Below are 26,416 nucleotides of genomic sequence, written 5' to 3'. Positions count from 1 at the left end.
GCACTAGTGGGAACACAACGAATATGACTGCACATTTACGCCGACATCATCCTAGTGCAAAGACAAAAACAACAAGCATGCTACTAACTTTAGCCGAGTCATTTAGACAGCTGTTAGCACATGATTCTCCTTATGCTGCTGAGAATATAGCCCAGAAGAAGCGGATAGTATAGCTTTTATTTTGGAAAGAGACATTTCTCTGTAATAAACTCTCTTTTCCAAAGATGAGTGATTCCTCAATCAGATACAGGGCTTGCAATATCGCTAGCCTGACATCCTGGGGCTAGCGATTTTTTCAGTCGGGCTACCAAAATCTATCTCTTCCCTGCCCGTCGGGCTATTGTAAGAAGGAAAAATATATGTCAATGCTTTTGCATTCTTTCAGAAATGTAGCTGGGTAATTATGTCATTGGCATCGGTGAGCCACTGTCAATATGTGATATATTGAAGTCGCGTTTGAATTTGCGCTTGTTTTTTTGCTTTCACTTTGCAATCGTGCGAACTGTGTATAGAGAGCGACAGCACTGATCTGTGAGTGATGATAATTTGTGCACCAATTCCTCTGACATCGTCTTATTAATCGTTAGCTTACTATGCAAACATGACAAGTGAAATCTCCCGCAGCAAGCTTAAACATGTGAGAGGTTGATCGCGCAGAGAATCGCTGAGCTTATGTGAGTGAGTGTGTAAAAGCATTTCAGTTCTGCTGAGCCAAATAAGACAGGTCAGGGTGAAGAAGTGACAGCCAAAGAAAAGCTTACCACAAAACGGAGAAGTTATGACAAATCAGACTATAAGGCAAAAAGAAAGTGCAGCTTTATGGTTTCATGGACAAAATAATTTCTGTGGCTGCAATATGACGAGCTAAATAACCAGGGCTGCACATAAGTGGTCCGCAGGTGCGCATTCGCTGTCAAAATAAAAAACACGCACAAGGGTTAGGGTTAAATTTAAAAACTGTACTTTTGAGTTAAAATATATATTTATAATTTTAATAAATGACAAATTAAAAATGCATGAACATTTTTTTTGTATCGAAAAAATATCGAACCGTGACACCAAAGTATCGAACCGAACCGAACCGTGAATTTTGTGTATCGTTGCACCCCTAATATATATATATATATATATATATATATATATATATATATATATATATATATATATATATATATATATATATATATATATATATAACTGATATGTGCAAAGCACTTTTTAGGGGCTTTTAAATGTGTGGTGACGCTTATATGTAGAGCTTTGTGTCATCTGAATAATTTAGGTCAGAGTTGCTGTGATGTTCCAGTTCTGATGCTCACAGACGTCAAATAGCAGAAGCCTGATAGAATTACCTTACACTACGGTTTCTGGATCTTATCCTTCTGTCTTACTACATATCTTAATAATAGCATTCTGTAAAGACGGCCTTTATTCTTAAAATAGGACCTAAGATATTGTAATTTTAAGATAAATTGTAATAATTATTTTCCCTACATTTCCAAAAATAAAAAAAATGCTGAATTGATATGCTCTTCTGTTGTCCTTCCAGGAGAATGACCATGACATTGAGAAACAAGGCTTTGAAAACCTGGCCTACGAGTATGGGAGCCAAACTGAGCTCTGCCCTCCACCTAAAGCTGCCTCAAGAGCAGAGGAGGAGCCAGACATTTGAAACACCCGGGGCTTAGCCCTAAAGGGTAGTATGCATGTGGGATTTTTTTTTTTTTTGAGGGGGGGGGGGGTAGAAATGACTGAATAATAGGCTCTGTTTTGAGTTTTGTTCAAAAAAGAATGACTTCATATAGGGAAATATATATATCACACATGCAGGACACCTTAAACTAGTTTTTTAATTGAGCAGCAAGACAGAACGAAGTCGGGGCTGTATCAAGACACAGGGACTAAACCCCAATTCAACCAGACCCAGAACTGATCCAGAATTAAAACAGGACTACAACAGTTCAAAAGCAGGATTACTGAGGACTTAACCAAGACATAACCACAATCAGAACTAGATGATAGTAGCACTAAAAATCATCATAGACCTGCACTACACTTATTTATTTAATTCTACCAAAGTACAATATTTAGACTGAGAAAAGTTTATATAATTATTTAGCCTTGTTGTGCAAACAAGCCTGCAGAACTTAATAAATACAGAATTTGAAAAATAGCAAACCTAAAAAGAAACACTAGGTACGAGATACATGAGTACCTATGATACAGTGATACTTTTAGTAAGCAACCATTTGACTAACATGTGTGTCTCACCTGCTCTTGTTCATCTCTGTTCTGTCCTCATTCTCCATCTCAATCTCTGCTCCTCTCTCTCCCTCTTTGTGCTGACAATCATCAAATATACAGTTGAAACCAGATATTTACAAACTCTTCAGATCAAAACACAAACACTTTTTTAATTGTAACATCAAATCAGACTAAATGTTTATTTTTTTAGATTGATAAATATAAAAAACATATTTGTTAACTTTAAGAGTAAAGAGAGAAACTATCTGTATTTCTTAATTGTAAATGGCACCAAATTGTATTCAAACTGAGCCACACTTATGGAGCTCCACGATTCTTTTCCTGGTGTTTTGGTTGATATCTCTTGATTTTCCCATGTCACAGAAACAGGCTCTGTGTTTTGCCTCATATGCATCCACAGCTGTGCCACCAATTTACTCACATGGACTCTACTAACCTATCAGAAGCTTCTTCAGCTCAGAATGGAATCGTCTGGAGTTTTCTTATTAATTAACAATAAACTTAGTGTACATGTACTCCTAAATTTAATGAAAGTGATAAAAAATAGACAGCTCTGTCTCTCTTTATTCTGACATTTAACTAATTCAAAATATATTTCAATATTTATCTAAAACAAAAGTTTACTCTAAATTGATGTTGTACAGTAAAAATGTTTTATGTTTTCTCCCTAAAGTGTAAATATCTGGTTACAAATGTGAATATCCTGCTGTGTACTGAAATCCCTCTTGTTTTGCATAGAAATATACTGAACAACATACAAAGCATAATATATAAAATAACATTTACCCGAGTTTTTTCTTTGAAAGAACCCTCTAATGTCCATTCTTATATTTCAGTACATAACTGAAACCGAATTAGTCGGGCAGGGTAAGAACTGAAAATATGAAATAAACACACGTAAGCTAAGACTCTCTAAAAAATAGCATTTGTTCGGCTTTTCATTTCGCCATTTGTTGATTCACTTGAAGACCAAGTAAAATAATATTGGTCAAGTGATCAGTTTCATATCAATCTTTCGTGATGCACCGTCATATTTACATTATTTGTACGGTACGAATGATTTGCTTTGGTACCTGCTCAAACTTAAGCTCTCCTTAGTATGGCTGGCTCCGTCTCTCCAACAGCGCACTCACGGGCAGCAGCTCCCCCCGCCCCCTCGCTCAGTCGCTTAGTGCCTGAGCTTGGATCATACCAATATCAGGGGGGGATTCACGTACAGTCGTAAATTCCCACAGTGTGCACTATGTGCTTCGAATATTGTGTGTACTTTTTGTTTTATACAGTTGTCAGCCAGGCATCTAACTATGAAAAAATTACACTCCAAAATACCCCGGGCTTCTGACAAAACAACCCGGGCTTAAGCCCCGTAAGCCACCCCCACGCTCCGCCCCTGCTCAAGAGCATCTTTTAAACTTCAGCGGATCACCTCTGAGCATGAGGTCCACATCATCCAAACCAGAATCTGCAGCCTGAATGGAATAATTGCTGTCACATAGAGCTGGGCGATATGAGATTTTTTCATATCACGATATGTTTTTTTCATTTCAGGCGATAACGATATCTATCACGATATAAGCCAAATAACTATATTTGTAAGATTTAAATGTGCCGTTGCTCACATAATAAGTTCAACAGGGTAGATGTACTTAAGGAACATGAGACTTTTTCAGATAAATAAAGGCAAATATTGCAAACTACACAAAAGGCAGCCGCTAAAGCGTTTAAGTTTCAAAATAGAACAAACGAAACAGACTAAATTGTCAATTCCACTTAGAAACAAAATATAAATTCTAAAAATAAATCTTAGTTTGTTTTACAGAAGAACAGACAAAACTGACTAACTTTTGTCAATATCAAATAAACTGAGAACTAAAAGGAAATTCTCAATCTCTCCTTGTTGCATAGCTTAGCTTTTCAAACAGTTTTAACAGTTACTTTAGTCTGACAAAAGCCGAATGACGAATTAGCGCTTCCAGTCAGAGACTGAGGCTACGTCCACACGTACACGGGTATTTTTGAAAACTGAGATTTTCCGTTTTCGTTTTAAAAATAATCCCGTCCACACATAAAGGCAGAAATGAAGGAAAACGCTGCTATGAACATGCCAAAGCAGCAGGTGGCGCTAGATTCCTAACCGTGCAGAAATGTTGGCCAATCAGAAGTCTAGAAGCCTCGGTGGGAAAAAGTAAACAAAGCTGCGGCATAGAAGCAGAACTGAGTCGTATGTGTGGAGGGACAGTAACTGTGTGTATATGTAAGCATTTAAACACTGCAGAGAGTAGAATTAACAGTAACAGTATTGTAGAAATTCATTTCACCGAAACAATAACGCGGCGCACAGTGTGACGCATGCACCAGTTTATTGTATTTCCAGACTTGCTTTCGGCACAATTTACAGTGCACGCTACTCTGTTTTTTGTCAGACTTGAAATAGCCGAAATACCTTCACACTACGGAACCTCTTTGGCTCTTCCGTTCGACAATCTCTCCGGCATTGGAACCATCATCTGTTTTCTCTTCGGTCACGCTCGGTTGATTTTTCTAGTCGGCACACTCATTTCCTCCATTATGCGCTGGCTCCATTACCCGCTGGCTGCTTCCCAAACAAACACACGTGCGGCTTGGCACTTGTGCTGTACGTAACAAGTCACGCGACGTGACGCTGCGGCTGTGATTGGTTCAGCTCTGCGCTACTGAATTTGGATCGGCTGACCTTTTTTTTTTTTTTTTTTTTTTTTAAGAGGACAAGAGCGGCGAGGTCTATCGCGATAGCTTAATTTCTCTATCGAGTAAAAGTTATATCGCGATACATATCGTTATCGTTCTATCGCCCAGCTCTACTGTCACATGGTCTGTACCCAACAGTTTGGCCAAGGTGGACTATGATGCTTCAGTTATTCCAACCAAAGAGATCGCCCTGGAACTACAGACCTTGGGATACAGCGTGGAGTCTGTGGTGCAGATCAGGGTGGATGGTATGCACTGCCAGTCCTGTGTGCAGTCCATTCAGGGACAGATCGGGGAGCTGCAGGGGGTTTCACATATTCAGGTGTCTCTTCAGGACAAAGCAGCGCTGATTGTTTTTCAGCCTCTTCTAGTCACACATGAAGAGCTGAGAGACAAAATTGAGGACATGGGCTTTGATACTGCTTTGTTATCTGAGGACCCATCAGTAGAAGATTTAAGTTTCTGGCAGAAAAAGGAGGTGGATGCCTCCACCCAGACTGTAACCATTTTGATTGGAGGGATGACTTGCAGCTCTTGTGTGCAGACAATAGAAGGGAGGATCTCTCAGATGACTGGAGTGCGGTTCATAGCGGTGTCCCTGGAGGCGGAAAAGGGAACAATAACCTTTGATCCCTATTTGACAGAGCCAGAGCAGCTCAGGGCAGCTATTGAGGACATGGGCTTTGACGCCTCACTTAAAGGTAGGTAACAAAAATAAATGTTTGCTTAATGAAGCTTTTAAAAAATATATTATTTTAGGATTATTTCAGTTTTCTTTTTCAGTGTGTCAAATCTTAATAAATAGTGAGGGTGACAACTGACTGAACATCCAGGGAACAGTTAGCATTTGTTTTTGCCATCCTGTTTTTCTTTAACATCTTACTTGAGCTCCGCAGCACTTGGTCCAGATCACAACCTAAAGATCCCAAAACTTCTCCAACATAAAGGGACACAAACACTCAGGAACTAGATACCTTACCCATTAGTTCACATGGTAGCAGGTGTTAGCTTGACTCCAGCTGATCAGGCTTGGACAAGAAGTTGTGCATTTTAATTTATTTTGGGTAGAATTTGGCACAGGTTGGTGCATTTTTTCCCTATCCCTATCTTTCCATTTCTGAGTTTGTACATCATTTCCCCAAATCCTCTCATCTGGTCTCAGTGCCTCTCACCAGAGATGCAAGAACAGTAGCACAGCTGGATCATCTGACCAATTTTTAATTTGTTATGGCCCACTGCTGTATTGGCTGATCTCAGGTGTCAGGGCAAGACAGAAACAAGAGGTAAAAAGTAAAAAAGTAAAGTCTACATTTTATGCAATATAATAATAATAATAATAATAATAATAATAATAATAATAATAATAATAATAATAATTATTATTATTATTATTATTATTATTAAAGGCATACACAGACCAATGGGATGAACATGAAAAACAACTCTCATGCCTCAGTGGCACCTCATCTCTTCATCTGGTATTTCTGTCAGGCAAGGAGTGAGTTGGGAACTCAAGTATCTTTGAACTAGTTTTTACACCCGAGGTATAAAAGCACTCATTGTTTGATGTCCTTGGAGGGGTTTGCTTTCATTTAGGAAATGTCTGCCATTAACCGTAAAATCGTGTACATGCTATCTAAAGGGTTTCTTAGAAGAGGTATGTTGTTTAGAGTAAACCAGAAACTCAACGGTTACTCTGGGAACCAGACAACTGTACTCCTCAGTGAAACTCTGAGAGCCCTTATCCTTACCAGGGCTTTAATTGCAGAAACAGCCTGCCAAGATGAGGGATTAATGCAGGCAGATTATGAACAAATTCTTTAATTTCTCTTTATCTTGCTCAGCTCTCAGTGTCAGGTTTTATTGGCCTCTATTGGCCTCTTATTGGGATAGAAGTTATATATCATGTGGTTGTATATCATATGCCAGTGAGCTGTAAAAAAGTCTATCCAAATTTCTCAAACTAAGCAAATGCTTGGTTATTTTCTCTTCTGCATTATCTGTTTAGCAGAAGGTGTGGGAGAAGATTGTGGACTTAAAGTAAAAAAAATAAAATAAATCCAGCTTGCTTTAGAAATGCCATTCATGCTCGTTTCCAATTCTGTGCTTTGAAGCTATATGAGAATTAAACAATCAAAAATCATTCCTGTTTACTTTGTGCGCCTTATATTTCCAGTACAACAGGGAATCATGCCACCTGCAGATGTTCTCTGACGACCGAGTTGTTAGTTCCTACCATGTTATCCAATCCATTAATCCATTTGTTTCACTGTGAAGGCATACAATGTTTTAAAGAGTTCAAGCAAACAAGTAACTTATGTTCCTATTGCTTTAAAGTTTGGAGATGACCCATGGAAAATAAGGCTTTTTCCTAATTTGTGTGAACCTGACCGTTGACCTTGAAGCATTACATACTAAAGTTTTATATCTTTACCCTTGTCTTCTATAAGTTGTGAAAGTTTGACATTTTAAGATATATTCATGCATGCGTGATTTTGCAAAACTTTATGGCGTCACTGTGATGCCTCTCCAGGCCTTTTCACAGGATATATTACTTGATATTATTCCTTGAAGTGTTTTTTCCAAGGTCAACTTTGACCTTAAACAATAAATGTCAATGTTAAATACTTAGCCAACCTAGGTACTCATGTCCCACAGGGCCTAGTGTATTGCTGTGAAATCTGAAAAATTATGGGTGATATAAAGATTTTACTAACTTTCACATCTGGTATGACCTTGACTTTGACCGATTTTCTTGAAAATTTAATCACCTTGAGCTGTTATTGGTATCTATTGGTTATTGCTATCTACCATCACACAAAATTCGAAAACTCTGGTTGCCACACTGCTAACAAACAGACAAAAAAAATGAATGAAAGAGATTATATCCTCCCTCCCTTCAGGAAGAGAATAGGATGAGTTTTTAAAATTTCTAGTTGGACTATGGTGATTGAAGATTCTAAGTTGAGCCTCATAAATGTGTAGAGCTACAAACTTATATGGCGCCTCCATATTTTTTTGTCCTTTCAGAACCTATAAAGAGTGTTCAGAGTCATGAAAAGTCCCAGCCTGTAAGCTTTGGACTTTCTGACATGTCGACAAACAGGCCTGTAGTCAGCAATGGGACGGGTTCACAGGCACCATCTGCAAGTTCGCCTGAGATAAAAGCACAGAAATGCTTCATCTGCATTACGGGGATGACCTGTGCCTCCTGTGTGTCCAACATCGAGAGGAACCTGCTCAAACACAGAGGTGAGCGACTTCCAGGGATGAGGCATTTGAACTGAGATGAAGATTGTTGATAAAGTGTACTGTGTTTGTTAACCAGGAATCTTCTCAGTGTTGGTGTCGCTAATGGCCGGTAAGGCAGAGGTGAAGTATGATTCACATGTCCTGGATGCTACTGCAGTGACTGAGCTCATCAAAGACTTGGGCTTTGGTGCCAAAGTGATTGAGGATAATGCAGTAGCACATGGAAAGCTGGACCTCACTGTAAGTCTGCGGGACACCATATAATGCAGAATTTTGTGCAAATTCCACATCACATGTATTTCACATGCAGATAACAGGCATGACGTGCGCATCATGTGTCCACAACATCGAGTCCAAGCTCAACTTAACCAGAGGGATCCTCATGGCTTCGGTCGCACTGGCAACCAACAAAGCTCAGGTTGAGTTTGACCCAGAGGTGCTCGGACCTCGGGATATTATCAAGCTCATCCAGGTGTTTATCACAGGACTTTTAAAAGCTATCTTAAACCTACAATTTTTTACACATGCAATTTCACACCTTGGAGTTTCTCCTCATTTCAGGGTCTTGGATTTGAGGCCAGGCTGGCTACATGGCAGCGTCCCCAGCAAACCATGTGGAAGTCAACCTGACCGCGTAGCTACTCATGCAGCAAGGTGGTTCCCCTCTCTTCCTAATCTGTCTTGGGTGTGTGAGGGCTCAGAGAAGCACTTCCAGTTCATTAAATGCCTCTCACTTCATACCCCATCATTCAAAGTTGTTAAGAATACATCACACTAAGTGTGCATTTATGTCTCATAGTGATGCATTGTACATACTAGGAGTACACTGCTGCTGCTTAGTGTAGTCTAGACCGCGGTCAGCTCCTCGACTAGATGGATGAGGTCCCGATGATACTGAGATTTTTAATTTTGATCATTTAGAGACAAAAAACCTCCATGAGGCTTGCATATTTCTGGTTCATGCTCCAAGTCACGCACATATAAAATTAAAATAAATAAGATGTAATGTTAATGGAACACCTTGAAAACCCATCAAATGTCAATGAGAAAGAAATCATGCTGGAACAAGAAGATGTCACAGCGTTAGACAGAAATGAAAATGATCATCCTACATCCCAAAAATCAAAGTAAAAAAATTACTATTAAATTTTACTTGATAACTAAATCAAAACTAATGCACAAGGACAAAAACGATGGTTGACTGCACTGACACTTTTATTAGCAAATAAAAAAACAAAAACAATCATTTTCACTTAGTTATTGGATGTGTATATGATCTGTTTTAATAAGTTATTTATTTTCATATTGTGAAATAGCCTAAAAAACAGACTAAGCATTCTAACTTTGTGCTATTCAGTCAGTCCCATACATGAACATGGACACACACTTGATCTTGTTTTATCTCATAGTTCTTCTGTTTGTTTCTGTTTTTAACGTAGAGATTTGTGATGCTGTGTTTTCTGACCACAGTCCTGTGATGCTTCAAGTTCCTCTTGCCCGTACCTCAGTTAAACCGCGCTGCTGCTCGCCGCTGTCGTATTTTTGACCCGTCCACTGCTGAGCAGTTTTTAACAGTTTTTAACCAGAACTGTAAAATCCCGGAGCTTTTGTGCAGCCAGACTGAGGAACTGAGCTCATGGTTTTATTCCACCTACCAGATTGCTTTGGACACTGTGGCTCCGTTAAGAACCAGGCAAAATCTAAATCTGACCCCTGGCTGAAGGCTGTCAGACGCAAGTGCTGTCGAGCTGAGCGTGAATGGAAACAAGCTACAAGTGTCATTCCAGATGCTAAAGGACTGTTGGCATCAATATCAAAAAACTGTAAAAGATACCAAAAGACAACACTTATCTGACATTGTTTCGTCAAACTGTCACAACCTGCATGTTTTGTTTAAAACCATTAACTCTGTTCTTAGTGCACCACATACTGACTGCAGCCTGTAAACGTTTTTTTAAACACTTTTTTATTGAGAAGGTCTCCTCCACCAGGGTTCAAATCTCTTGGCAGCCCTACTGAGACCCCCAATGTGTATTTAGATACCTTGGCACAGTACGTTAAACCAGCTGTGACAAACCTGGAGGTCAAAGTGAACTCTGACCTGAAGCTTGTCAGCCAGATTAAGGCAGTGGTAAAATCAAGCTTCTTTCAGCTCAGGCAGCTGATAAAATAAAGACATTTATTTCACAGCAGCACTTTGAGACAGTTATCCACGCCTTTGTTAGCACTCGGCTGGATTACTGTAATGCACTTTATATAGGGATCAGTGCTTCATACGTTACTCGTTTACAGTGGCGTGTCCAGCGGAGTGGCCTTGGGGGGCAGAGGCCACCCCCCCAACCAGACTGGCCACCCCAGGTGCCACCCCGAAGCTAAAACAATAAAATTTAATGAAATATCAAATGTACGATTATGGCTTCACAGTGAAGCTCAGATGTCTGAGGGTAAGTGAATGCAGCACCGGCTTCTGCACTATGAGCATCATGTTAGCAAAGGTAGGAGAGCCAAGCACGAAAGACGGCACCACAGAAAACGTTTTTTCAGCGAAAGATTAACAAGTTAACATAGCTGGACTAGCCATCGGACATTTGCACAGTGGGCTGATGACTTTTTTTTTTTTTTTTTTTTTGTAACGGCATGAACAATGAGAGGTGGTGGATTGGCCAGATGCTGGCCGATGTGTAAAAATAACTCAGTTGTTTGGTGGTGGCTATGGCGGGGCTTCCACAGAGGCAACCGATGGATGAGGGAAGGGGAGGCAGGAGGAGCAGAGACCTGAGGCGGCCGCCGGTTCGAGTATCAGGTGAACTGAACTTGAGGTAAGAAGTTATGACCTGCAGTCTATCTGGGTCAGATATAAACCAAGTTTAGGTGGAGTTTATTTTCGTTGTGCTGACTTTTTAAAGTCAGTTACAATAACTCGTACTGCGTGAGCTAGCATGACGGAGTTTCTATACAGCTGTTCGGTTGCTATGATGTTACTGATAGTGAACTTTATTTTATTCATAAGGTTAGTTAGTAGAGTTGCCAACGGCTCCTTAAAAGACAGTGTACATCACTGTCACAACAGCGTTTGTTTTCATTCAAAGGCTTTATGGCTTTAATACCTGGTGGGCTGGTCTGTAGTGAAAATGCCCAATTTTTTGTCCCAGTCCAGCCCTGCAGGTTAATACTGGCAGTGTCACCATGCCAGCTGACTGTATTTCATCATCAGCCAGTGTTGTTCTTTATACATCAATATTACCAAAGTTTACCATAAGGCAGCATAGAAAGTATTTACTTGCTTTCAGGTGTTATTCAAATGTTAGTCTTTTCAGTTGTTTCCACACTTTTTTCCTGTTTCAAAATCAAACTTCAGTTTGTGAGAAGATTATCTTCTTTTTTTAATAGGCATTGGTTTTGCATTGGCATTGGCTAATTTGCCAATTGTATGTTAAAATGTTCGTATTTTAATATTAAAAAATGTTTTTACCCAAAACATATGTGCACTACATGTCAGTAAAAATACTATGCAAATATTGATGTCCTTGACTGCTGAATAAACACTGACTGATTGTATCTCTTGTACTTTATCAACGCAGTATCTAAAAACTTTGCACCGTAGTGGTTAAAATCTCATTCTAATAAGAGTTAAAAGCGCATTTGGTTATTAGGTTTATAAGATTATTGAATTATGGTTAACGGTTGGTAGAATTTTTTTTAAACATTATCTGCCAATTACATCTGGCACCCTTCTCCAAATCTGTGCCCCTACCTGGCCCCCTAACAAAAAATTTTCTAGACACGCCACTGTTAAGGCCTGACTGGTGGCATTGGTGCCCATTGCTTTACTGTGCTGTTGGGTGTGTATGTGGGCTATCCCTTGTACCTGACATTTGACTGGGCATCACTGTGTTGCTATGGCATGATCCTGGTAGTTGTTGTTAATAAAACAATAACAAATTCAAATTCAAACATTGCTGCATTCTTCTGTCACTGAGGATTCCAAACCTGCACTCAGTCTCCTCATTACTTTGGTACTGAACAGACAAACCTTGGAGCTCCTGCAAACTTTATTCACAAACTGCAACTATTTTACACAAATCTGCGACTGACAACAAGCACAGAGACTTCAAACAATCACTGAAGTAAGGACTGAAAGATTTACTTTTAAACAATAATGATTAAGACCTTTTTCATAAGGTTGTTTTCCCTTGATTGCCAGCTGTTACTGTTTTTATCTTCATATCTTTCATATTTGTCCACCTAAACAATGCTTTAATGATACAGTTTGAGAAGTTTGATATGAATTTATCCAACTGACTTGAAAATGAAACTGACAACTGTCCTGTAATCTTACACAGAGAAACCAAATCCTGCGTCTTTGCCTTGACAGACGCCTAAAATGGCTCGAGCTGTGGTAAGTTACCCTTCACTGTGTCTGTTTCTAAACATTAAATCGTGTGAATTTTTAAAGAAAAATCCAACAACAACAACAATAATATGTAACAGAGCAAAACGTCAGATGACTCTAATGTTCCTCTGCAACACGAGATCCCTTTGGCTCAAAGTCTGCCTCCTCCACAGGCAAAGGAGAAGCTCCCACACTCATCCAGTGGAGACCGTTGTGCTCTGGACAATGAAGTTCCCGCTTTCATGTTCAGACCTATCAGTGCACCTGCATGTGAGCTCCCAAGTCCACCACCTGCTGATGCCAGCTTTCATTCAAAGGACACAAACAAGATCATTCACCCAGATTTGAAAAATGATCGTTCATCCCTGGATGATGAAGTGGCGTTTTTCATGTGTCCTACTGATGTTCCTCTGCCTCCGAGACCTCCACCCACTGCAGAGTTACGTCTCTGCAGAAAGCGCAGATATTCTGCTGTTTTTTCTGTGGAGGATGAAGAGGAACATTTGATGCCTAAACGCATGAGGCTGATGAGTTCTGATGTTCCAGTTTCTTCAGTTCCTCCACCTGCTGATGCCAGCTTTCAGTCAAAGGACACAGACAAGATCATGCATCCAGATTTTAAATATGATTGTTCATCCCTGGATGATGATTTGGCCTTTTTAATGTCTCCTCTGCCTCTGACACCTCCACCCATTGCAGAGTTAGGTCTGGGCAGAAAGCGCAGATATTCAAGCGTTTTTTCTGTGGAGGATGAAGAGGAACCTTTGCCTCAGCCTAAACGCATGAGGCTGATGACTTGGGATGTCTCTAAGTCTCCAGCTGCTGAAAAGAAGTATGTTTGCTTTACGTGTCCTGAAGATAAGAGGTCTGAGTTACCTCTCAGCTCCCCCCAAGGCCATCCACCATCACCGGTCAATAATAATGACACTGACCAGTGTACCATTCTGCTGCCTCCTGAAATCCCAGTACCTCCAAGTCCTGCCCCTGTTGGAGTTCTAGAAACTGTTGATTTTCCTTGTGTTGATAATTAAATACGTGTTTGTAATAAATTTTTGAGCAAATACATCTTGAAATGATTCAGTTGCTTATGATGGTTATAATTATCCAAACAGTATTGTTCCTAAGAAGATCTTTACTTTTTCTACTTATTTTCTCCATGAACTATTTTGATGTCTATTTTGAAGATCCACTCATATCATGACAGTATGCTTATTCTCAGTAGAGTGTATAGCCACATCTGAAGAAAGAATAAATTAAAGTCACTCATTAACAACTTACCACATACGCCGGAGCTGAATTCAAGATGTAAGCAGACATTTCACAGATATCTTGGTTGTCTTTCCATTTCCTACACTAACAGTATCCTGAGAATTGGCTTATAGAGCTGATATAAAGGTGAAATTTGATGACTTAATCTAAGCATCATCAGCTTAAATGCAAATGAATCCACTGTACTTGAGGTAACCTAACACTGACCATGAACGCCACAATCACTGTGCGCCAGTCCAACACAGTGCTTTACTGTGAACTCACCACAGTACTGCAAACTAAAGTGTTTATCTTCCAGTCCAATCCAATCCATCTTTATTGAGAAAGCACTTTAAAATACCCAACAATAGAATAAAACTTAACAGTAAGAAAATAAAACACATAATACATAAAAAATTTAAACAGCCCTATATTTAAAAACAAGATAAAACAGCAAAAATAAACTAAAAAACTCAAACTAAAAACCAACATCTTACAAGGTGTCAAAGGTCAGGGTGAAGAGATGAGTTTTCAGGAGTGATTTAAGAACAGGCAGAGAAGAAGCCTGTCTAATCTCTAAAGGCAGATCGTGTCACAGTTTCAGAGATGCTACAGCAAAAGCACGATGTCCTCTAAGTTTGCGCTCAGTCCTGGGAACATTCAGGAACAGCTGATCAGCTGACCTGAGACAGCGGGTGGGTTTATAAGACTGTGGCAGCTCAGAGAGTTAAGATGCAGCTAGGTCATGGAGAGCTTTAAAGGCAAATAAAAGAATTTTAAAATGAATGCCAAAAGAAATGGGCAGCCAGTGAAGTGAAGCTAAAATAGGGGAGATGTGCTCAAACCTTCGAGTGCCAGTTAAAACACAAGCTGCCGCATTTTGCACCCTCCGTAAACGAGCAGTGGCGTGTCTAGAAATCTTTTGTTGGGGGGGCCAGGTAGGGGCACAGATTTGGAGAAGGGTGGCAGATGTAATTGTCAGATAATGTTAAAAACAATTCTACTAACCGTTAACCATAATTCAATAACCCTATAAACCTAATAACCGAATGCGCTTTTAACTCTTATTAGAATGAGATTTTAACCACTACGGTGCAAAGTTTTTAGATACTGCGTTGATAAAGTACAAGAGATACAATCAGTCAGTGTTTATTCAGCAGTCAAGGACATCAATATTTGCATAGTATTTTTACTGACATGTAGTGCACATATGTTTTGGGCAAAAACATTTTTTAATATTAAAATACGAACATTTTAACATACAATTGGCAAATTAGCCAATGCCAATGCAAAACCAATGCCTATTAAAAAAAGAAGATAATCTTCTCACAAACTGGTGTTTGATTTTGAAACAGGAAAAAAGTGTGGAAACAAATGAAAAGACTAACATTTGAATAACACCTGAAAGCAAGTAAATACTTTCTATGCTGCCTTATGGTAAACTTTGGTAATATTGATGTATAAAGAACAACACTGGCTGATGATGAAATACAGTCAGCTGGCATGGTGACACTGCCAGTATTAACCTGCAGGGCTGGACTGGGACAAAAAATTGGGCATTTTCACTACAGACCAGCTCACCAGGTATTAAAGCCATAAAGCCTTTGAATGAAAACAAACGCTGTTGTGACAGTGATGTACACTGTCTTTTTGGTATATGTATGATCTCTATACATTTTACGTCAGATAAAAACTTTGTTCGCAAGATTCAGATAATTATTTAATAAAAGCTAAATATTTGAAATGAGAATAAGAAAGAAAAGTATTTCTTTGTGCCCCCCTCTCCCTGTTAATGCCCTACCTGGCCCCCTGGCAACACTTTGCTAGATCCGCCCCTGCACAGTTACCAGCTGTCAGCTACTTAGAAAAAGGATGCTGGTGTTATTTGTCTCTCAGAAACAGTTCATAACTTCCCTTCAACTCATTCATGTCACCTAAAAGGTAAACCTGTTTCTCCATCACTGTTCTGCTCTGATGATTCAGTAAGGACATCTCCTGGTTTCATCTTCATGTTTCCCTCTCACCACATATACAAACCGATATCATGACCAGCAGCTTTACAGCTGTGGCTCCAGCAAACATCAGCTGATACTAGAAATTAATATTAAATAAATTCTAACAACAGCTGATCAAGCTTAAACGTGCTGCTGTTGTTTAGCGCGACATCTGCTGGTTTTCTCTTTCTGGTGCAAAGTGGGCGATAAACAAACAAGAGAGAAAAGCCGATCAGCTGATCATTGATCAGTTTCAACAGGAGAGGGAGGGGGAGAGAATGTGAGAAGAGGCAGCTGTGCAGCGTAATGACAGAATAACTCCAGCTTTGTGTCTTTTCCCATTCTAGCTAAAGTCCGGGACAAACTGCGTCTCTTCTCAGCTCAATACGAAACGTGTAATATTTTCTCTGAATGAGGGACCATTCCATTTTTTAAGGAGCCATTGGCAACTCTACTAACTAACCTTATGAATAAAATAAAGTTCACTATCAGTAACATCATAGCAACAGAACAGCTGTATAAAAACTCCGTCAAGCTGGCTAGAACGCAGTACGAGTTATTGCAACTGACAGTAAAAAGTCAGCACAACGAAAATAAACTCCACCTAAACTTGGTTTATATCTGACCCAGATAGACTGCAGGTCATAACTTCTTACCTGAAGTTCAGTTCACCTGACACTTGGACTGGCGGCTGCCTCGGGTCTCTTCTCCTGCCTCCCCTTCCCTCATCCACCTGCTGGCCTCTGTGGAAGCCCCGCCATAGCCACCACCAAACAACTGAGTTATTTTTACACATCGACCTGCATCTGGCCAATCCACCACCTCTCATTGTTCATGCCCTTACAAAAAAAAATAAGTCACCAGGCATATGCCCGGTATGCCCGATGGCCAGTCCAGGTATGTTAACCTGCAACCAAATCTGCAGCTCCATACAGCAATGTTACGACTTAGATTATATCTTATAACTCATAACTCTTATGTTAGCTCCCCTCAGTAGCATACTGCCTGAAATATTCGACGGCTGCAATAATAAGTGTTATTTTTTCCTTGGTATTCTAATTTCACCGAAGTTTACTAAACTCAACAAACTTAATATTACTTACCGAGACATTTATTCTGTCCTCATTTTCTTTCACCGAAAAATTGTTTCCTGCGGTGCCGTCTTTCGTGCTTGGCTCTCCTACCTTTGCTAACGTGATGCACATAGCGCAGAAGCCGATGCTGCATTCACTTACACTCGGATATCTGAACTTCACCGTGAAAACATAATCGGACATTTGATATTTGATTGAATTTTATTGTTTTGCCTTTGGGGTGGCCAGTCTGGTTGGGGGGGTGGCCTGTGCCCCCCCAGGCCACCCCGCTGGACACGCCACTGGGCCTTAAAAATACCTGAGTTATATAACAGCACACTGACAGTGTCTCATCCAAAAATAGAAAATGTATAAATACAGTTAATATCATTTTTATTTAAATTTTATTTAATTCTCTTCATATAGTGCCAAACAGATGTCTCAAGTCGTCACTGTTACAACATAGATAAACATGAACATGAAATCCATTATTTAATTCTCTTCCATTCACTCCAGTTCAATTCAATAGCTATATAGATGGATAGACAGATACTGTATTATATACTATATTGATTCCAAATGGAGAATTAATGTGTTATATCACCAGGATAATGAATTCAAGTAGTACAATCTCCAATAAACAGACAACACAGTTCAAGTTCAAAGTGCAATATGTGCAGGATCCAGGCTTTATATTGTAAGATGCAAAACGTTTATATATACATAATATTGTTGAAAAAATAAAGAAAGTTAAAAATCAAAATAAGTTTATTGTCACGGTGGCAGATGTGATTGCAATATGAACCCGGAAGCAGACAAGGGAGAGATGGAACTGAATCTTAACAAAAAGCAAACCATTTATTAGGTTGAAAAAACATGAACACAAAACAAGGCCCAGCAAACAGGGGCGACAACTAAAACTAAAACCTACACTGGGAATAACTCAGTATGACTATGACAACTATGACAGGAAAAACATGAACATGAATCCGAGGAGGTGCATGCGAGAAACTCTGATGAAAAAACATGAACATGAACATGGACCTAAACAGAATCAGGAGATAACCTGAAACCCGGAATAACGTGAACGGAAGAAAACAGACACACCAGCACTGACCAGAGGAAGACAGCGGACTTAAATACACAGAAAATAAAAGGGGAAGTGGAAACACAGCTGTCACAAATGAACCTGACACCACAGGGGAAGCAAAATGAAACACACTGAACATGGAAACACAACCCTTTCATAATAAAAGACGAAACAAGGAGAGACATAGACGTGTGATGGGCTGAGTTGAAAAAGCAGGAGGAGTCACAGGAATTATTACAAAAACATAGTTTTCATTTATCTAACCCAAAAAAGCTGTGATGGATGGCCTTCGCCTCACGGTAATGCACCAAAGCTTTTAATCCGCCACCCTCCAGCCCAGAGGACATAGTTGGACTGGCCATCGGGCATACTGGGCATTTGCCCGGTGGGCCGATGGTGATTTTTCATTTTTATGGGCCAATGGGTTTTTTTTCATTTTTTCCCCGTAACAGTATAAACACTGAAAGGTGGCCAGATGCTGGGAGATGTGTAAAAATAACTCAATTGTTTGGTGGTGGCTATTGCGGAGCTTCCACAGATTCAGTAACATTAGCAAGTGGTGGAGGCCAGCAGATGCAACACGCTGGCAGGTGGATGATGGAAAGGCAGGAGGAGCAGAGGCCGGAGGCGGTGAACTGAACTTCAGGTAAGAAGTTATGACCTGCAGTCTATCTGGGTCAGATATAAACCAAGTTTAGGTGGAGTTTATTTTCGTTGTGCTGACTTTTTACAGTCAGTTACAATAACTCGTACTGCGTGAGCTAGCATGAAGGAGTTTCTATACAGCTGTTCTGTTGCTATGATGTTACTGATAGTGAACTTTATTTTATTCATAAGGTTAGTTAGTAGAGTTGCCAACGGCTCCTTAAAAAATGGAATGGTCCCTCATTCAGAGAAAATATTATGTGTTTTGTATTGAGCTGAGAAGAGACACAGTTTGTCCCGTACTTTAGCTAGAATGGGAAAAGACAAAAAGCTGGAGTTATTCTGTCTTTACGCTGCACAGCTGCCTCTTCTCTTATCCCCCCCCCTCCCTCCCTCTTCTGTTGCTACTTTGATCATGAAACTGATCAATGATCAGCTGATCGGCTTTTCTCTCTTGTTTATTTATCTCCCACTTTGCGCCAGAAACAGGAAACCAGCGGATGTCACGCTAAACAACAGCAGCACGTTTAAGCTTGATCAGCTGTTGTTAGAATTTATTTAATATTAATTTCTAGTATCAGCTGATGTTTGCTGGAGCCACAGCTGTAAAGCTGCTGGTCATGATATCGGTTTGTATCAGAATCAGAATCAGAATACTTTATTGATCCCTGGGGGAAATTATTTTTTGTTACAGTGCTCCATTTTAAACCAACATTAAGACAAGACAGACAATACGCTAACTAAGAATAGTACAATATATACATATATATACATACATACATACATAAGTCACTTATAAATAAATAGTTGGAAAAGAAACATGTGTAGCTGTAGCAGCAAACAGTGTGTTAAGTGGATGCGTTGTACAGGGAGATGGCCACAGGCAGGAATGATTTCCTGTGTCGTTCAGTGGTGCTTTTCGGTAATCTCAGTCTCTCACTGAACGAGCTCCTGTGACTGACCAACATGTCATGGAGTGGGTGGGAGGTGTTATCCAACATTGTCTTTATCTTGGACAGCATCCGCCTCTCCGACACCACCTTGAGGGAGTCCAGCTCCATCCCCACAACATTGCTGGCCTTACGGATCAGTTTATTAAGTCTGTTGGCATCTGCGACCCTCAGCCTGCTCCCCCAGCATGCAACAGCATAGAGGATCGCACTGGCCACAACAGACTCATAGAAAATCCTCAGCATTTTCTGGCAGATGTTGAAGGACCTCAGTCGCCTCAAAAAATAGAGACGACTCTGGCCCTTCCTGTAAAGTGCTGTGGTGTTTTTAGCCCAGTCCAGTTTATTGTCAATGTGTACTCCAAGGTATTTATAGTCCTCCACAATGTCAACACTGACCCCCTGGATTGAAACAGGGGTCAAGTGTTTCCTGGTCTTCCTGAAGTCCACGATCAGTTCCTTGGTCTTTGCCACGTTGAGCTGCAGATGATTCTGCTCACACCACGTGACAAAGGAGTCGACCACAGCCCGGTACTCTGTCTCATCATCCCTGCTGATGCATCCAACCACCGCAGAGTCATCAGAAAACTTCTGAAGATGGCAGGTCTCTGTGCAGTGGCTGAAGTCTGTGGTGAAGAGGGTGAAGAGGAAGGGGGAGAGGACAGTCCCCTGTGGTGCCCCTGTGTTGCTAATCACCTTGTCAGACACACACTGTGGGAGACGTACATATTGTGGTCTTCCTGTCAGGTAATCAACAATCCAGGACACCAGAGAAGCATCCACCTGCATCGCTGCTAACTTATCACCCAGGAGGGTCGGCCTGATGGTGTTGAAAGCACTAGAAAAGTCAAAAAACATGACCCTCACAGTGCTCGCCGGCTGGTCCAGATGGGTGTAGACACGATTGAGCAGGTAGATGATGGCGTCCTCAGTTCCGAGACGAGGCTGATAAGCGAACTGAAGGGGATCCAGATGTGGTCTTACTATGGGTCGTATATGTGGTGAGAGGGAAACATGAAGATGAAACCAGGAGATGTCCTTACTGAATCATCAGAGCAGAACAGTGATGGAGAAACAGGTTTACCTTTTAGGTGACATGAATGAGTTGAAGGGAAGTTATGAACTGTTTCTGAGAGACAAATAACACCAGCATCCTTTTTCTAAGTAGCTGACAGCTGGTAACTGTGCAGGGGCGGATCTAGCAAAGTGTTGCCAGGGGGCCAGGTAGGGCATTAACAGGGAGAGGGGGGCACAAAGAAATACTTTTCTTTCTTATTCTCATTTCAAATATTTAGCTTTTATTAAATAATTATCTGAATCTTGCGAACAAAGTTTTTATCTGACGTAAAATGTATAGAGATCATACATATACCAAAAAGACAGTGTACATCACTGTCACAACAGCATTTGTTTTCATTCAAAGGCTTTATGGCTTTAATACCTGGTGGGCTGGTCTGTAGTGAAAATGCCCAATTTTTTGTCCCAGTCCAGCCCTGCAGGTTAATACTGGCAGTGTCACCATGCCAGCTGACTGTATTTCATCATCAGCCAGTGTTGTTCTTTATACATCAATATTACCAAAGTTTACCATAAGGCAGCATAGAAAGTATTTACTTGCTTTCAGGTGTTATTCAAATGTTAGTCTTTTCATTTGTTTCCACACTTTTTTCCTGTTTCAAAATCAAACACCAGTTTGTGAGAAGATTATCTTCTTTTTTTAATAGGCATTGGTTTTGCATTGGCATTGGCTAATTTGCCAATTGTATGTTAAAATGTTCGTATTTTAATATTAAAAAATGTTTTTGCCCAAAACATATGTGCACTACATGTCAGTAAAAATACTATGCAAATATTGATGTCCTTGACTGCTGAATAAACACTGACTGATTGTATCTCTTGTACTTTATCAACGCAGTATCTAAAAACTTTGCACCGTAGTGGTTAAAATCTCATTCTAATAAGAGTTAAAAGCGCATTTGGTTATTAGGTTTATAGGGTTATTGAATTATGGTTAACGGTTGGTAGAATTTTTTTTAAACATTATCTGACAATTACATCTGCCACCCTTCTCCAAATCTGTGCCCCTACCTGGCCCCCCCAACAAAAATTTTCTAGACACGCCACTGCAGAGTGACAGAAAACAAGAAGCTCAAACATGCAAAGACACAGACGTACACAGAACAGAGGGGGCACAGAGAAACATGAAGGGCAAGGGATCAAAGCTAGAAACCATAGAATAAATCACACAAGTACAAAATACAAGAATCACAAAGAACTAAAAACGCTGGGTCAGGAGACCCAGGCTCCTGACAGCAGTGAAGTTTTCCAGCTTTGGTTAAAGAGTGTGCACTGCAAGATGTGTTTTGATTAACCCCTTCAAGTTAATGCAGCATGCAATTTGTATTTTATATGTTGTTAGAAAAGTAAGATGTTTATTTGTGACACAACTGTTGCGTTTATGTTAGTCACGTGTAATATGTCAACATTTGTAAAGGTCCCAGATTTTAAGCCAACAGACCCCTTATTGATCCTCTACCTAATCACACGAGCCAAGGTGTGAAAATGGGTGTGGATGCAGAAGATGCAGATGTAATTACAGTTCAGAAAACAAGAAATCAACTCAACAGATCACAGTCACCACCACCAAAATCAGCACACCTCCATTTACCTTCCATCTGTGCATGTGTATCTTTTTAGCTTTTTAATTTTCTTAGCAAAATTAGGATTCACTGTGTTAATGCACTGATTCACAGAGGACAGCCTTACAATGATTTATTTGAGTTACACAGCAGACAACAGGTTACATGCATATATCTGTCATTCTTCCTGCAGTTAACATTTTTGATTATACAGTAAAGAACAAAAAGTAGATGTATTGATTTTCCAGGAAGGTTATTTGGATTTAATTTGCAAAAGAAAATAAGTTAAAGAAAACAAGAACAAGACAAAAATTCAGTAGGATTAGATTTCTCATGAAATTAACTTTTTGTGTGACTTTTTTGTATAACATTTTCATTTTCTATCCCCCTCACACACTGATTATAGGTCAGGATCATCCTGGTCATTCAGGTAGTCCTCTCCATAGTCAATGATCTTTTTCAGTACACTCAGTATAAGTGAATCCACATCGTTCTCCGTCTCAATCTCTGTGTGGTAGTTCTTCACGAGGAAGATGCAGTTCAGTGGAATACCCAGGTTCATGCTCACTGTTTCCATCTAAGTTTAAACAAAATTACATTTTAAAAACTGAAACTGTATTGTTGCACTAGTGACATAATTATAAATTACTTCTTGAATTATTTGTACTGATTCCAGCTGAGGTTTCTGTACAAATATACTGAAATGTACAGCTAAATTAGAGATGTTATATTCATGTGTAAACTGTCTACATATGCATGAAAGTTACTTCACCTGCTTATTCAAGTACTTGCTCTTGTAGACATTCTTTATGTCTTTTTTGACTTCAGGACAGGCTTCATCAATTTTAGTCATGATAGCTATTTGTGGGATCCCTGCCAATACAGAAACCAATGCAATCAATTACATAATTTCTTAGGGATTAATAAAGTATGTTGATTAATTCTTATCTCATGTTTTTCAGGTATTTGAAATTGTACATCATATGAACGACAACTGCTCTCACCTTTGTCACGAGCTGCTGATCTGACATCTTTCATCTTCCTGACAGTTTCATCATTCATTATGCTCACTGTGTCAGCAGGAATAACTAAAACCAGAATGTGGACTTTGTCATCTAAAGTGGGAAAACTGTTGTAGCTGGAATTTGTTTCAGGCAACGGAGATGTGGGATTGAACTGGAAAAAAGCAAAGTCACTGAAACCTTTTTGCATGATACAGTTTCTGTATCACAGCACTGTGTACAAGCATCTGAATGAAGATTTCATACCCTGTAATCTTCGTTTACATGTCCTCTAATGGCAAGTTTGATGTCTTCCACATGAATTCCTTTGTCACTGGACTGAAGGCCCATGGTGTCATTGAAGACAAAAGGGTAAAACGTTCCTGGCTCTCCTTACTGAATTTTATATGTCCTGAACTGTAAATAAAAATGTAGTGTTGTTACATTAGTTCAGGATACTAGAGACCCTAAAAAGTTTACCAAATAATTTACAGTCTAGTTGTACCTACTATCTTACTTTTTCTAGCTCAGTGTCTATATGGCAGTTACCACTGCAGTGTGTAGTGCTAGAAAATCTGTTTTTTCATGTAATGCTCTAACAGCAAATGCCATAAGAATAGATACTGTGGCTTGCAAAAGTATTCAGCCCCCTTGAACTTTCCCACATTTTGTCACATTACAGCCACAAACATGAATCAATGTTATTGGAATTCCACGTGAAAGACCAACACAAAGTGGTGCACACGTGAGAAGTGGAACAAAAATCATACATGATTCCAAACATTTTTACAAATAAATAACTGCAAAGTGGGGTGTGTGTAATTATTCAGCCCCCTTTGGTCTGAGTGCAGTCAGTTGCCCATAGACATGCCTGATGAGTGCTAATGACTAAATAGAGTGCACCTGTGTGTAATCTAATGTCAGTACAAATACAGCTGCTCTGTGACGGCCTCAGAGGTTGTCTAAGAGAATATTGGGAGCAACAACACCATGAAGTCCAAAGAACACACCAGACAGGTCAGGGATAAAGTTATTGAGAAATTTAAAGCAGGCTTAGGCTACAAAAAGATTTCCCAAGCCTTGAACATCCCACGGAGCGCTGTTCAAGCGCTCATTCAGAAATGGAAGGAGTATGGCACAACTGTAAACCTACCAAGACAAGGCCGTCCACCTCAACTCACAGGCCGAACAAGGAGAGCTGATCAGAAATGCAGCCAAGAGGCCCATGGTGACTCTGGACGAGCTGCAGAGATCTACAGCTCAGGTGGGGGAATCTGTCCATAGGACAACTATTAGTGGTGCACTGCACAACGTTGGCCTTTATGGAAGAGTGGCAAGAAGAAAGCCATTGTTAACAGAAAACCATAAGAAGTCCCGTTTGCAGTTTGCCACAAGCCATGTGGGGGACACAGCAAACATGTGGAAGAAGGTGCTCTGGTCAGATGAGACCAAATTGGAACCTTTTGGCCAAAATGCAAAACGCTATGTGTGGAAAACTAACACTGCACATCAGTCTGAACACACCATCCCCACTGTCAAATATGGTGGTGGCAGCATCATGCTGGGGGTGCTTCTCTTCAGCAGGGACAGGGAAGCTGGTCAGAGTTGATGGGAAGATGGATGGAGCCAAATACAGGGCAGTCTTGGAAGAAAACCTCTTGGAGTCTGCAAAAGACTTGGGACTGGGGCGGAGGTTCACCTTCCAGCAGGACAACGACCCTAAACATAAAGCCAGGGCAACAATGGAACGGTTTAAAACAAAACATATCCATGTGTTAGAATGGCCCAGTCAAAGTCCAGATCTAAATCCAGTCGAGAATCTGTGGGAAAATCTGAAAACTTCACAAATGCTGTCCATCTAATCTGACTGAGCTGGAGTTGTTTTGCAAAGAAGAATGGGCAAAGATTTCAGTCTGTAGATGTGCAAAGCTGGTAGAGACAGACCCTAAAAGACTGGCAGCTGAAATTGCAGCAAAAGGTGGTTCTACAAAGTATTGACTCAGGGGGCTGAATAATTACACACACCCCACTTTGCAGTTATTTATTTGTAAAAAATGTTTGGAATCATGTATGATTTTCGTTCCACTTCTCACATGTGCACCACTTTGTGTTGGTCTTTCACGTGGAATTCCAATAAAATTGATTCATGTTTGTGGCTGTAATGTGACAAAATGTGAGAGGCCCTGGGGACCGAATACTTTTGCAAGCCACTGTACATCCTCATACATACTGCAATGGTGAAGCTGTCACCAGAGGTTGCTGCTGCCAAAGCTCGAGTTGCGATTTTGCCTCTTAAAACACTGTCGACAGAGTTGATGAAGCTGGACTTTCCAGCACCTGGTGGTCCATAAAGCAGAATTCTGAGATGCTGGACATCTTTGTGAGGCTTGTAATCTCTGACAAGCTGCAGGTCTCGCTCTCTTTCACTGTTCATTAAGAAAATTACAATAGGATTTAGTGTGCACTTACAGTTTAACATTATACAACAGTAATATAAACAAACACAAAATAACACAATAAACTGATAACTCAAGCGTTCTGCCTCAGTGTGCGAAGTTACATAAATGAGGCATTTGATGTTTCATGTAACTCATTGGTCTGATTGTAAGAGGCGGAAGAGGAAAATGTGATGCTGATTTCTAAAGATTATAATAAGTATAACAGCAAGAGACAAACAAGTAGCAGAAAATGATTAATCTTTTGAATTCCTAATTTAATACATTTATTTTAGCACTCAGTGCACACTCAGCACTGTGATTCATTGCCAACAGAACAGCTGCACATTGGAGGTCTGAAACTCTCTACCGATACATTTATACATTATATAATCTGGTCTGACATTTACATCTAATAACAAGCATGTGTAAAAAACACGAGTCACATCAAAGTTCTGGAACACAAAAAAGAACCACGCCCATAATACTCACATCCATGGTATGTTCCTTTCTTCTTTCTGTAAAACTGTAAAGTGAACATATTAATTTTGTGAATAACAACACAAGGGAATTTTAAAAAAAATAATCATGTGATGATGGTGGAGGGGGAGGGGGAGGTGGAGTACCTGCAATTAAAATATGACAATGTAGCAACATTTTTGCAACACTTTTCCATATTCAGTGTTACTTATATAATTTACTTA

General features: G+C 40.0%; 2 protein-coding genes across 3 annotated transcripts; one reads left to right on the top strand and one right to left on the bottom strand.

Annotated features, from left to right (window-relative positions):
• Nucleotides 1–5,177: 5,177 nt before the first annotated feature.
• Nucleotides 5,178–11,130, top strand: LOC146608710 (copper-transporting ATPase 2-like). 2 transcript variants are annotated; one of them, XM_085347936.1, is made up of 6 exons: nt 5,178–5,693; nt 8,023–8,244; nt 8,321–8,484; nt 8,555–8,716; nt 8,806–8,898; nt 10,975–11,118. In XM_085347936.1, the coding sequence occupies exons 1-5, from the start codon at nt 5,243–5,245 to the stop codon at nt 8,872–8,874; spliced, it is 1,068 nt and encodes a 355-aa protein (XP_085204062.1). In that variant the 5' UTR covers nt 5,178–5,242; the 3' UTR covers nt 8,875–8,898; nt 10,975–11,118. The 2 variants fall into 2 exon arrangements, with proteins under 2 accessions (XP_085204062.1, XP_085204061.1); XM_085347935.1 differs by having other exon boundaries at nt 8,806–11,130.
• Nucleotides 11,131–22,676: 11,546 nt separating this feature from the next.
• LOC146608709 (interferon-induced protein 44-like) lies at nt 22,677–23,643 on the bottom strand. The gene is made up of 4 exons (XM_085347672.1): nt 23,545–23,643; nt 23,281–23,452; nt 23,049–23,149; nt 22,677–22,853 (listed from the first exon to the last, which is right to left on the bottom strand). The coding sequence occupies exons 1-4, from the start codon at nt 23,626–23,628 to the stop codon at nt 22,677–22,679; spliced, it is 534 nt and encodes a 177-aa protein (XP_085203798.1). The 5' UTR covers nt 23,629–23,643.
• Nucleotides 23,644–26,416: the final 2,773 nt, after the last annotated feature.

The sequence above is a fragment of the Diplotaxodon limnothrissa genome, linkage group LG23, assembly GCF_057381915.1.
Source record: "Diplotaxodon limnothrissa isolate DT_005_m linkage group LG23, D_limnothrissa_male_GT1.1, whole genome shotgun sequence".
In the NCBI taxonomy this organism is placed as follows: Eukaryota; Metazoa; Chordata; class Actinopteri; order Cichliformes; family Cichlidae; genus Diplotaxodon; species Diplotaxodon limnothrissa.
This window is presented reverse-complemented; position numbering and strand designations above follow the sequence as displayed.